The sequence below is a fragment of the Diabrotica undecimpunctata genome, chromosome 4 (genome assembly GCF_040954645.1).
Source record: "Diabrotica undecimpunctata isolate CICGRU chromosome 4, icDiaUnde3, whole genome shotgun sequence".
NCBI classification, from domain to species: Eukaryota; Metazoa; Arthropoda; class Insecta; order Coleoptera; family Chrysomelidae; genus Diabrotica; species Diabrotica undecimpunctata.
In genome coordinates, this window is record NC_092806.1 from 146,593,495 (window position 1) to 146,605,760 (window position 12,266).

At 32.9% G+C, this 12,266-nt stretch overlaps 1 protein-coding gene across 3 annotated transcripts; it reads left to right on the forward strand.

The window, feature by feature from the left end:
- The first annotated feature begins 370 nt into the window (after positions 1-370).
- On the forward strand, positions 371-11,782 carry LOC140438490 (odorant receptor 43a-like). Of its 3 annotated transcripts, none has more exons than XM_072528149.1 (7): positions 371-786; positions 1,582-1,772; positions 5,362-5,903; positions 6,957-7,056; positions 7,939-8,043; positions 10,735-10,890; positions 11,649-11,782. In XM_072528149.1, the coding sequence occupies exons 1-7, from the start codon at positions 744-746 to the stop codon at positions 11,706-11,708; spliced, it is 1,197 nt and encodes a 398-aa protein (XP_072384250.1). In that variant the 5' UTR covers positions 371-743; the 3' UTR covers positions 11,709-11,782. The 3 variants fall into 3 exon arrangements, with proteins under 3 accessions (XP_072384250.1, XP_072384251.1, XP_072384252.1); XM_072528150.1 differs by having other exon boundaries at positions 371-768; XM_072528151.1 differs by lacking the exon at positions 7,939-8,043.
- Positions 11,783-12,266: the final 484 nt, after the last annotated feature.

Genomic DNA, 12,266 nt, shown 5'->3' on the forward strand with positions numbered 1-12,266 from the left:
ATTCTACAATTTTTCTTACCACCTTAAATGTCATAAAGTGTAAGGGAAACGAGATATTTGCAGAAAACTCATTTTCGTGACCTTGACCTTTAATATCTTCAGTCGCGGACACGTGATTATATGAGACTTTCAAGGTAAGTTGTATACCATCAAAATAAAGACGTATGCAAATTTAATTTTCAGCTTATTATCTTTCATTCCGAGGTTTGCCCCCTTTTTTGCCTTATTTTACTGGATTATTACAGAATACCAAGTCCAAAATAGATGGTAAATTATTGATTTTGAATATCAAAATTTAGACCTTAATAATTATTACAATTTATGAATTAACATATGGAATCAATTGTTTGTTGTCTGTTTGTTTATTTTATTATTTGTCTGTCATAATAAATATAATATAATGTCAGACCAATCAAATACACTGCTCAAAATGATCAAATCTTACTAAGAGTCGTATCAGTTTTTTAAGGAACCAGCTGTACATAGAAAAATAAAATATTGTTTATGTTCTGCAGTTATTACTCAATAAAAAGCTAATAAAAAGGTCGGCTCATATATAATCCGTCCTGATTTCCAAGGAAAAAAATCTACGCTTAAAAACGCGTATATACAATTTATATGGCATTTCAATATGTATTAAACGGGGTAATTTAAAAAAAACCGTCGAGTTTTTTAAAAAGTACCAACATGCGAAATAATATTTGTTACGATACCATTATTCTTGTATACGAGCTGTAGAAAACATGCCATTGATTTATCCTGAAGAAGGTGAATACCGGATGAATCGTAAGTAAAAAATAAAATACCCTTTTCGAAATCTTTAGCAGCTGAGTAGTTCTCCTATTCTTTTTGTTTACTCATGTTGACTTTTATGCTGCTTGAATATCAACATTCCATTTCTTTCTAATTATTTCGATTGCTGAACTTATCTCAAGCGATTGTACCTATTCTGCTTCTTATCGTTCTATTAATATGTCTTTTTTATTATTTTTGTCTATCTTGTACAAACTCCAACAACTATTTAAATTCAATAACAATTTGGACAACTATAGTTGTCCAAATTGTATACATGTTGAAAATTATTATTGCTTATTTTGTTAAGTAAGGTTTTTCCTCTTATTTTCTCAGGGTTTTGCAAGTAAATATTTATTGTAAATTGTTTAATCAAATTATTCGGTTAAATAAAGAATTTACAAATTAAAAGATGGAAAAGGGAAGTATTTTTGAGCTTTCGGCTTACAAAGCCATCTTCAGAGCTATGCTACAATAAAACAATGATGGAAATAACTAATTTTAATTTAACAATGATTCACTTACGTCAAATATTAAAGTATCCTACTAGGAGAGATGTAGGATAATCTCTATCGGTTTATAAAATAATAAATTGAAGACCACACACAGAGAAAAGAAGCAAATCACATAAAAGGAATTGAACCGACGATATAAAAGATATAGCTCAGTGGAGCAGTTTAATGGAGGCCTATTTGCAGCAGTGGACTCAACACCAGGCTTGCCTTTTAATTATATTTTAATTAAATTAAAATCTATAAACTAGATAACAAGTTTATTCTATTGTTGTAGGTGATTACCTGATTTATATTAGGAAATGTCTTCAGCTACATGGCTTCGACGGAAAGAAGAAATACGTTTGGCACGCTACATTCATATTTATAACTTTACTTTCTTGTGGAAGACTATCGTATGCTTTTAGACTAATAAATGAACCAAAAATGCTTGTGGAAATAATTGTGACGTATCCTTTAGCAATTATGGTAAGTTTAAGAACTGGATGATCTTTATTTTTCAACAAAAATCAGAATTTAATTAATAACCTACGGTATCAAAAGGATTGAGCTCTAGTGGGGCTCTTTCCCTATTATCGGGCCTAGATGACCTGGAACGCCAGTGCATCTCCCAACAATTTTCTTATGCATCTGGAGGTTGAGAGCAGTATCGCTTTCTGCATGGTATTATAGTGATGTTCAATAAGACCTAGCCAATTTATATTCTCTAAGTGGTTCTTCAGACTGCAGTAGTAGAGATAATAATAGGAATTATCTAGGGTCTATTCGCCACTGTTTCCTTATTTTGTATCTCAAGAGTCGATCTTCTCTTTGTATTTAACACGTAGATTATTGTGGTTAGGTGTCCCTGTATTGTTTCTGTAGTTAGTTTATTAACTAGTATAGGATCCAGTCTATTATGTGCCACTGGTTGGTTTGTGAGCACAGTGCGACCACAGTGTACGCTATAGCTTAGGTTGGTAACAATAGCAACGAAGGCAGGTATGTCAATCAGTCAGTCAACAGGTTAACTAGGTTAACTAGAATTTTTCTCATACATTTTGAGGTTATTTAAAAAAAAGTGAAAATACGAAGGTTGTAGATTTTTTTTACCTACAACTTTGACATTTGATTTTTTTGTATTATAGTTTTGCCGGAAATCGTATTAAACCATGTTTTACCCTTAAAAACTCCCTCTCCTCCACTCTTGAAGAGTGGCCGAGCTAAGATGTTCCCAATTGTCTGCGCTATATAAAATAGCAGTGTCATCGGCAAAACTTATTATCTTCCCCTTAATATTGAGATTATATAGATCGTTGACATGGATATTGAATAGTAGTGGTCCTAATACTATACCTTGGGGCACACCGCATCTTAAGTGAAGTTTATTGCTGTTAATATTATTTATTCTAACAATTTGTTTTGTATGTATTTGCGTTTTAACGTAAATACAATGGATTCTAGTGCGTTTGGAGACAAAAAGAATACGAGATCAATAAGGAAAAAACAGAGTGAAGCTAGATTAAGTGAAAAACCCTATGTTACACAAAAATGTAAGCTGCAAAAACCTGGAAAAGCCGTTCCAAAACATGCTACTAGCTTCCGATGCTATTCGATATTACAACCTAAAACTCTTTTTATTGTTACTTTGGCTTTGTTGATATGATATTATCATGAAACTGTTCTCTTTTAGATCACATGTAAACGTAAATTTAGCTGTCGTGGTCGATATGAAGATTACACTTTTTGACTTGTATCATGGCCTTGAACTCAACGAGCACGGCAGCTATCTCATGGGACTATTGCCATAAGATAGTTTGACCAGTTTAACATCGCTGCCATGGTAGTTATGATGATTCATCAGAAAGTAGACGACAGTATACCGTAGCTTTTGCAGTTCCAGATGAGCAAGGTAACTAACGTGAAAATAGTTTTTGGAACTATTTGCTATAAGTCCTCAATTGATTACTACGCTTGTTAGGCGTAAAAAGGAGGGGCACACAACCTTCAAGGATAAACGAGGAGGTGTTAAAACATTTAAGTACATTTTTGATGATAGACAGATGGTAAAAGATCACATCAATAGTTTCCCGAGGGACGAGAGCCACTACAGTCGATCAAAAAGTGAAAAAGAATATCTCAGTCCGGATCTCAATGTTAATAAGGCCTTTTAAAATAAAACATCCTGACTGTACCACAAGATATAAATTTTATAAGAGAGTTTTTATGAACGATTTTCCGAAACTTTTGACCTAGAGTTGACACCTGCAAGACTTGTGATTTCCTTTTTTTAAGAAGCAAGGACCAAGACCTTAATGTATCCAGAAAAACTAAAACTGAGTTGGAATTACATCATAGTAAAACAGGTAAAGTTCTTAATGTTATTCAAGAAGAAAGTACGAGCAGTACTCTTCCAGATAGCGATACCTGTACCCTTACCATGGATCTAAAAAAAGTATTTTCGCTTCCTAAATTAACGCATAGCAGTATGTACTACAGCCGCCAATTGTCATGCTACAATTTTGGAATATGCGTCCAAAATATGTCAGATTGGATAATGTGCACCTGGCATAAAGAACAGTCGGTTCGTGGTGGGAACCAAGTGGCATCATGTCTGTTGCGTAACAACAATATTTAATATTTTTATTTTATTTTGTATTATATTATTTTATATCGCACTGTATATTAGTTTAAGATTTATAAAATTCTTTTGTACCATCTAATAATCTGTACGGCGCCGATAGCTTGCATTCAAATAACTTTCTAGACATAAACTTCTAAAATCGTCAAAGCATTATAACAATGAAGGGATTAATGATTTCCAAATTATCGGGAGTTGGGAAAATTCCCAACATTAACGAAAGTTGCAAAATACCCTTCTCAGGTAATTTTACCAATAAAAGGAAAGTCGAAGGTATTTTATATGTAAACATATCCTTTATGTATGTCGAGGGTCAGGGGGGCGATTTCTGAATTTTAAAAAACGATTTACGAGACGATTTACGATTTACAAAACTTGTTCTCCAAGGGAAAAAACCAGCGACCTATGACTAGGGCGCGAAACAAAGGCATCAGGACAAGGTGTAAGGACAAACACACCTGCCTCTTCGCTCAATGTCTTCTACAAGCCTTGAATACAGGACAGCTTTCAACTTATAAGCAAAAACTATGTGTTTGGAGCGACAACTGCAGGGCAATTGAAAAACCGAATGTTTATTTTTTATACATTTTCTTAGTAGCCAATGGACATTTTGATACCATCAATCATAAATTTTTAGTTTCCCATCATAGCTTTTCATCTTCAGATAGAGATTTTGCTCTTATCGAGAAACGTGCAAAATGTTTCAAGCTTCAAACCGTAAACGATGTAAAAGCCGTAATTGCTGATGCTAGACCTTCCAAGTCTTACAAAGTGTTGATTTGATAAAATATCATCAAAATGTATAGATACATCTAAACTTGGCATTACTCAAGCATCGGGGTTACATGTGACTAAAGAAGATCCAGGAATAGTATTGTACAAAAAGAAAAGTTTCAGAGACTTAATGGGATGGGAGAAGTGAAGTGTATTGAAAAAAGGTGTGAATATCCAAAAGTTCAAGTCAACGTAGCTCTTAGCCTTTCGTGGTGTTCAGCAAATAAACGAAAGTAAGAAAAAAGACCTTCGCGCTATTCTAGAATTCATTAACCAGGAAAATGGAGCATTTTTCACCTATATTTTATATTTTTAATCATATATTAATTCTGTGGACTTGGATCATTTCCATTTTTTCTTCATTTATTGTGAATTACTAAGCTTCTTCAGTGTATTAACACCAAAAATTTGACATATGTTATTTCCGTACTTGTTAATAAAGCGGAATTTGGATAAACAATTAAGTATATATTTGTTTTATTTTTTTGGATGTTCAAGTTTTTTTTTTTTGATTTCTGGCAAATTTTAATTTTGGCACTTATTAGCTCGACCATTCTTCAATTATTTTTCCTTTAATTTTTGTTAGGCTTTGGCCTTGGTCAAATAAAAGTAATAAATTCTAAATGTTTTTAAAGTTTTTACCTATTTATTAATTATTTTTAGGCCGTACTAAAACTGCAAATGCTCTATCTTGATAAGAAACGGGTTCAATATTTCTACGACACCGTTTTGAATGAATTCTGGGATTACCACATTGCAGGTCCTAGGCCAGAAGCAGAAATAAAAAGAAAACATTTTAGAGTATATCTTTTATTCATAGGCGAAGTTGGTGGAGCTCTGGTAATATTATTCTTTCTTTCTATCATACCTATTGTCGATATGCCAGGAGGAAAACTGCCTCTGCCGTTTATCAATTGGACACCGTTCGATATTGACTCTAGTCCCATACAAGAAATTTTTCGTGTAATAATGATGTGGAATTTACTGTTATCTATACTTTCAAATATGTTCTTTGATGCCTTGTTTTTTTATGCTACCGAGCATCTAATTGCCCAATTTATTCTGTTAAAAGAATTGCTAGAGAATATTGCCAAAAATATTATGGAAGAAAAAGATGATTGCGAAAAGTTTTCTTCCATGGAATTCCAAAATAAGGTGTACGGCAGATTAAGGTTATGCATCGCTCATCACGTAAAGTTGTTAAAGTAAGTAATCGAAATTCCAATTTAATCGAAATTAAGTAGTAGTTATAGTATAGTTCCAAATTGTTGCCTCTAAAGGTACGTTTTTACTGGAGCGTCAGTTGCGATTATCACTGGGCGATCGTCGCTCAGCGATGTATCGCTTGTGTGGTCTGTTACGGCGCCGTTTTGACTGAAACGTCTATCGCTGGAGCCGCAAGCGTCGATCGTTGGCGATTGTTCCCTTAGCAAACACAGTCGCAATCGCTGAGTGGCTTGTGTATGTGATTTTGAGAGTTTTTTATTTGAGAGATTCCTTTTGAAGACATTTGATATGGAATACAGTTTGTAGACGACTCTCTTATATCCTTTTTTTACTAAACTTAAAACAAAATCAAACTGAAGTTCATTCAAACATCATCTCCTAATAAATGGTTTTATCAAAATTTTGAATTATCCTTCTTCTTATCTTCTTTTAGATATTGCATGTTTTTCTAATCTTGGAACACTTCACATTTCTTTGTCCCCTTTTTTTCTGCTAACAGGTATTTTAACAATAATTGTTTTCTTTTTCATACGCTCATCGCTGCAACAAAACCACTTGTTGGCTAGACAACGGACAACTCACTAAACAAATCATCGCTTCAGTAATAACACTCCGCTTGCGATCATCGCTTAGCGATCATTGCTCAGCGACGATCACTCAACGATGATCGCAATAGACGCCCCAGTCTCTTCTCAGCAATATGAATGTTATTAGAGTTAAATACTGTATTTATGTGGGATCATCAGACTATCTAAAAAATAAACTTTGTTTCGGCAACAATGTACAGATTAGACTGCCCATACCCATACCCATAGTGCTTGCGGTTTTATCACATCACATGTAGTTACATGTTATTCTCTCACACATACAAGTCTATATAATATAATATTTTCTCAGTTCGTTGCATTGTCTTATTGCCCTATATGACCGTAACCTATAATGCTTTAAAATAAATATTGACTGAGTTAAATTTAGAATACGAGAATTTCTTTCATTTTCAGCTAAATAATTTAATTTACTTTATTTTGTAGGTTTGGAAAGAATCTTCAGGAATTTTGTTCAGTAATACTTCTACCACAAATGCTAATGACTTATGCCCTGCTAGTTATTAATGGATTTGTTATAAGTATTGTTAGTAAAAGCATTGTTTAACTTTATAGTATAGTAGTTTGATGAACTTTAACCTCCATGTTTCAAATAGCTATTTGACAATAGAAAAATTGCTGAATCTTTCCGTATACGAGTTTCTTCTAGGATGTCTATGTACTCGTCAGGGAGTTCGTTGTCGGCAAAGGTCAACAATTTGCTGTAAGCTGAAAGCCTCTTTGTATGAATGAGATATTCGATAGTGTATATTTGGTCATTTCGAAGGAAAAGTATCATTGTCGTGGTTAGGTTAGGGCATCGTTTTATAATGCCCCTTTGTTAGCTTCTTCTCGATCGACGATGATAAATACAGCTACTAATAATTACACTATAAATGTTAGTTAGGTAACTATCTACAACAGACTGCGCTCAAATGAGCTTAAATCCCCAATTTATAATCTCACAAATAATGTATACCTCAGCACAGAGGTTATTGCTTCTATTATACTAACAAACTTTGAACTATGAGCTTACAATACAATTTAATCTAGGCCGTAATTGCAACACTTAGGAAGTTCAATTGGAAAATATATTATTCGGCAATTTATTACGTTGTAGGTAAATGAACTAATTATTAAAATATTACGCGATATGTGTTCACAATGTTTCAATTATACACGGTGAAACTATAAAATATTAAGAAGTTAAGAATAATGTGAGATTACAAATTAAGGGATTAATTTGTGATTGAACACCCATATCTTGCAATTGAGTGTTCTTAAATATTGACTCTAGAAATTTTTGGTGAAATATTGTCCCTTTGTCTTATTCCTCAACCTCAGCTGAATGTTTCTGTGTCTTCGTGTAGTCGTATACTTAATGTAGCGTTATCATAAATTTTATATTGTGTATATGTCTATATTTTAGAGTAACAACGAATTAGCTAAAGTCTTTATACTCTCATGTATATCGGGAGCATGTATAATTGAACTTGCAATATATGCTATACCAGCATCTGATCTTCAAGTTGAGGTTAGTAAAACTATTGATTTTTATGATTTACAACTGATAAATATCTGATAACTTTAACCACTGATAAGATTTTCATTATTGTAACCAAATATAAGACGTCATTTTTTATTGGACAATTTTTTTAATCTACTGTCAAATATAATTTTCCAGTGTGGTGAAAAACCGCCTAAAGATGTAATTCGTTAAAAATCATATAGTCTAAAGCTGGATCCATCATGTAGATGGAGGTTTAAAACCGTTCGTTAGTTTTTTTCTCACGCACAATACATACAACTGCTAAACTAAACTAAAACTACTAAACAACTAAAAAAGAGTGACTAACAGCTACCGTTAAGGTGTCTATAAAGGTGGGTACACATATGCGAGCCGAACTGTTCGCGAACTGCTCGTGAGCTGCTTGCGAACAGTTCGTTGAAAATATGTTTATGTTTCGACTATCCAATACCCTAAGTATCTAATAACAACCCGAGAATTAATTTACTTCGTTATTCTAAATATTTCGGTATTTTGTTTACATTATCTGTTATTAATTTCTCTCGTTACTTTTGAATAAGCCGCGCTCGTTCAGCAATTTTGTTTAACCGAATGATCTCATCGCACACTTAGCAGAAACAATTTAATAGTCTCACATAGTAACACCGTAGAAATTTAACTGCGAACATTCTTTGTGTTCGTCCCAAAAACCAACAGGCCGTGGTTCCCGACGAGCAACGAACGAACAGCTCGTAAGCGGTTCATCCCGTCGTACAAATTAACGAATATAGTGTTCACAAACGGTTCGCGAACAGTTCTGCTCGCATATGTGTACGCGCCTTAACGCGGAAGTCGTAAACTTATATCACTGGTTATATCCATTTTTATTCTATGAAAAACTGATGAAATATACGGCAAATCGTCTTACTTTAAACTAATATCTTGTCTTACTTCACAATAAAAAACTAATTATTAAAATAAGTACTAAAATTATCAAGACGAAGTAATCGAACACAAATTTAACAGCGAATACTATAACAACAAGCATAAGCACTGATTGCTAAAACTGTTTGCATATTTTAAATAACATTTTTGCCAAATGATCATTTATCAATGCAATTCCCACTTAGATATTATTCAGACCATTTAATGTAATAATCAACATAAATGTATTATGATGACAAGCATGAATTTGATAGTAATATGATCTTTGCCTTCGCAGCACATGTTTTCTTGTCAATAACAGTTTTTAAATAACATAAATCATTTTTGAATGATATGTGTGGATTTAAGAAATTGATTCCGGTAAAAGCTTTAATCGTAGGAAGTCACGTACCTATATTCCCACAACAGTAAAGCAAGATTGGGTAATTATAAAATCCACAGAACGACAAAAGCCCGAACAGAGATCTAACAATAGAAAGAAATTCCTAATAAAATAATTGAATATTAAAAAAAATAATGAAATAACCATGCCGCTGCAATTGTATTATATGTTATATATACAGTTGGTAGTTTTAAAATGGCTTCTTAACAATGAATTACTCTCCTTATTGTCTTGTCAAAGTATAGGGCGTTCACTGCCTTCCCTCTCTCAGCCGTATCCATCTCTCTCTGTTGTCCCATTATCCACCGTTTAGGCCTCTCTTGCTCATGGCGTCGTCTACTTCGTTCCTACAGGATCTTTGGGGTCGTCCTCTTTTGCTCCTTCCTATAGGGCTCCATTTGGTTATTCTCTTTATCCATCTGCTGTCGCTAGTTCTTCTTACATGTCTCTACCACTTTAGTCTTTTTTGTTCTATATATGTTAGTATGTCTGTTTCTATTGATGTTCTTTGATTTATTTCATCATTACTTCTCCTATCCATTCTTGTTACTCTGCAGCATCTTCGCAGGCATTCCATCTCTGTTGTTACTTATTGCTGTTTTTCTTGTTTATGATCCAATTTTCAGCTCCATATGTCATAATACTTCGCACTAATGTTTTATAAATCTGTGTTTTTGTCTTCATATTTAGGTGTCTATCCCACCATACTGAGTTAAGTTGTCGGATTGCTGTTCTTGTTTGTCCTAATCTTTGCTTAATTTCTTCCTCTGTTGTTGCCTTTTTCGTTATTATAAACCCCAAGTATTTGAATTTATCCCTTCCTTAGATTGTTACGTTGTCGTTAATCTATAGATCTTCATTTGTAGATAGGTACTCTGTTTTCGCGAGGTTAATATCTAGGTCAGCCTTGGTATATTCTTCTTGTAGCTTCTTCATCATGTAACTGAGGTCTTCTTGGTTTTGTGCAATCACTACTTGATCGTCTGCAAAGCTTAACGTATATAGGTATTCGTTTTGTACCGGTACTCCCATACCTTCGCATTTTCTTTTCCATGTAGTCAAGGCTTTCTCTAAGTATATTTTGAATAGGGTTGGAGATGTGGAACAATCCTGCAGGAGCCCTTTTGTTGTGGTGAAGTCACCTATGATTCTTGTTCCCATTTTAATTGACACTTTATTTTCTTTATACAGAGCTTTTGTAGCTTCTATGCGTTCCGTCTGTATTTCTAACTACATTAAGATTAAAACAAAATAGATTAGAACATAATTTATATTAGATTAAGATTAAGAACAAAGAAAACATCACTGATGATGACAGAATTAAGCGTTTTAGCATTAAATACTTGTACAAAAATGTTACCCTCATCTTTCTTTAATAGATATTCTTTTAGTGCTTGTCTGTTATCGATTCCATCATCTGCTCAGACTGGTATTTGTTTAGAGCTCCGCTTAAAAAAGCGTTAACTTTTATGTTAATAAATACACAAGAACCAATCTTTATTAGAGCTGGAGGACTCTATGTTATCGATAACCCAGTCATAATAGAGGTGAGTTATATTATATTTCGTATTTAAATTCTTGAATCTTGATCTATTAATAGAATATTTTAAAATTATCATTTAATAATGGGCATTAGGATTAGGGCGAGTATGAGAAACAGTTTTAAAACTTTTTAGTAATTGGAAACTTTTCAGAAAGCTTTTTCCCGACCTTAACACTACCAGCTATATTCGTATACATATTGTAAAATATACCTATACATATAAAAACGCTGAGAAACGCAAGGGACCTACGTCCTACACGGCAGAATTAAATATAAAATCATTAGTATACAATTGGGGTTTGGAAATGATATGGCCACAAAAGAAGCTTTTTTGGTTTGAATATGCTGACCAAAGACGCCTAGATAAGAATCTCAGGATATGTAGTTGTGTTTTGTAGGCTACGAAAAGACATTTAATAAGGTTCAACATAAAAAACTTAGAAATATATCTAAAATCTTGTAGACATAAGAATTCTATCTCATCTATATTGTAATCAAACTTTCAGGCTAAGAGTTGATAACCAGAACACCCGAAGTTCGCCAGGGTTACATGCCCTTCCACTACTCTTCAATGTTTAACTTAAAAAATGTGAATCAACGTGAAACTGTTATTAAATAAGCGCTCCTAGATTCAATAGATTGAAGAGGAAACTTGAACAAAGAGATTTAGAAAAACACCATTTGTAAACTATTTATATTTTGTATTTTTTTTTTAATTAATACATCGATACCAAATATTAATTGATCTTAATTCCTTTTTAGATACTTCAAAAAGCTTTTTCGGCAATAATACTCTTACGAGCTTTAACAGGAGTTGATTAGACATACTTCGGAATGAAAATCTAAATTCAAAGAAGTCCACTATTTTTTTTTTAATTATTGAATTAATGAAGTTCTGATCTAATATAATGCTTAATATTGTAGTAATTGTTGGTTTTCATTTATTAAAAATATGCTTCTTTAACTAATGTACAACCATATGTTTGGCATTTTAATAATAAAGTCACCTGCATATCTTATTACGATTGCCTAATTTTATGATTATTAAGTTAACCTACGGATTCTAGGTACACAATATTCTATAGAAACTAGTCTCTAGGCTGGTAATCTCAAGTTAAACATAAAAAGCTTTTTTTTTAAATATAGGCAACTAAACTTACACTTAATTTTTTTATAGAATGAATGTCAACTTAGAAATAGTGAATGCTTAGTAGTTTGTTTGAGATGTAAGTTTTACTAGCTCGTGTAAATCTTTAGTATCAAATAAATTTTATTGATATGAACAAAATGTAAATTGAAACCCTTCTACCTTCCGGTGTAGGTCATTCTTGTTTAAGTATATAATTCTTGCAGCTGACTGGAGGGGATATACGTCACGTA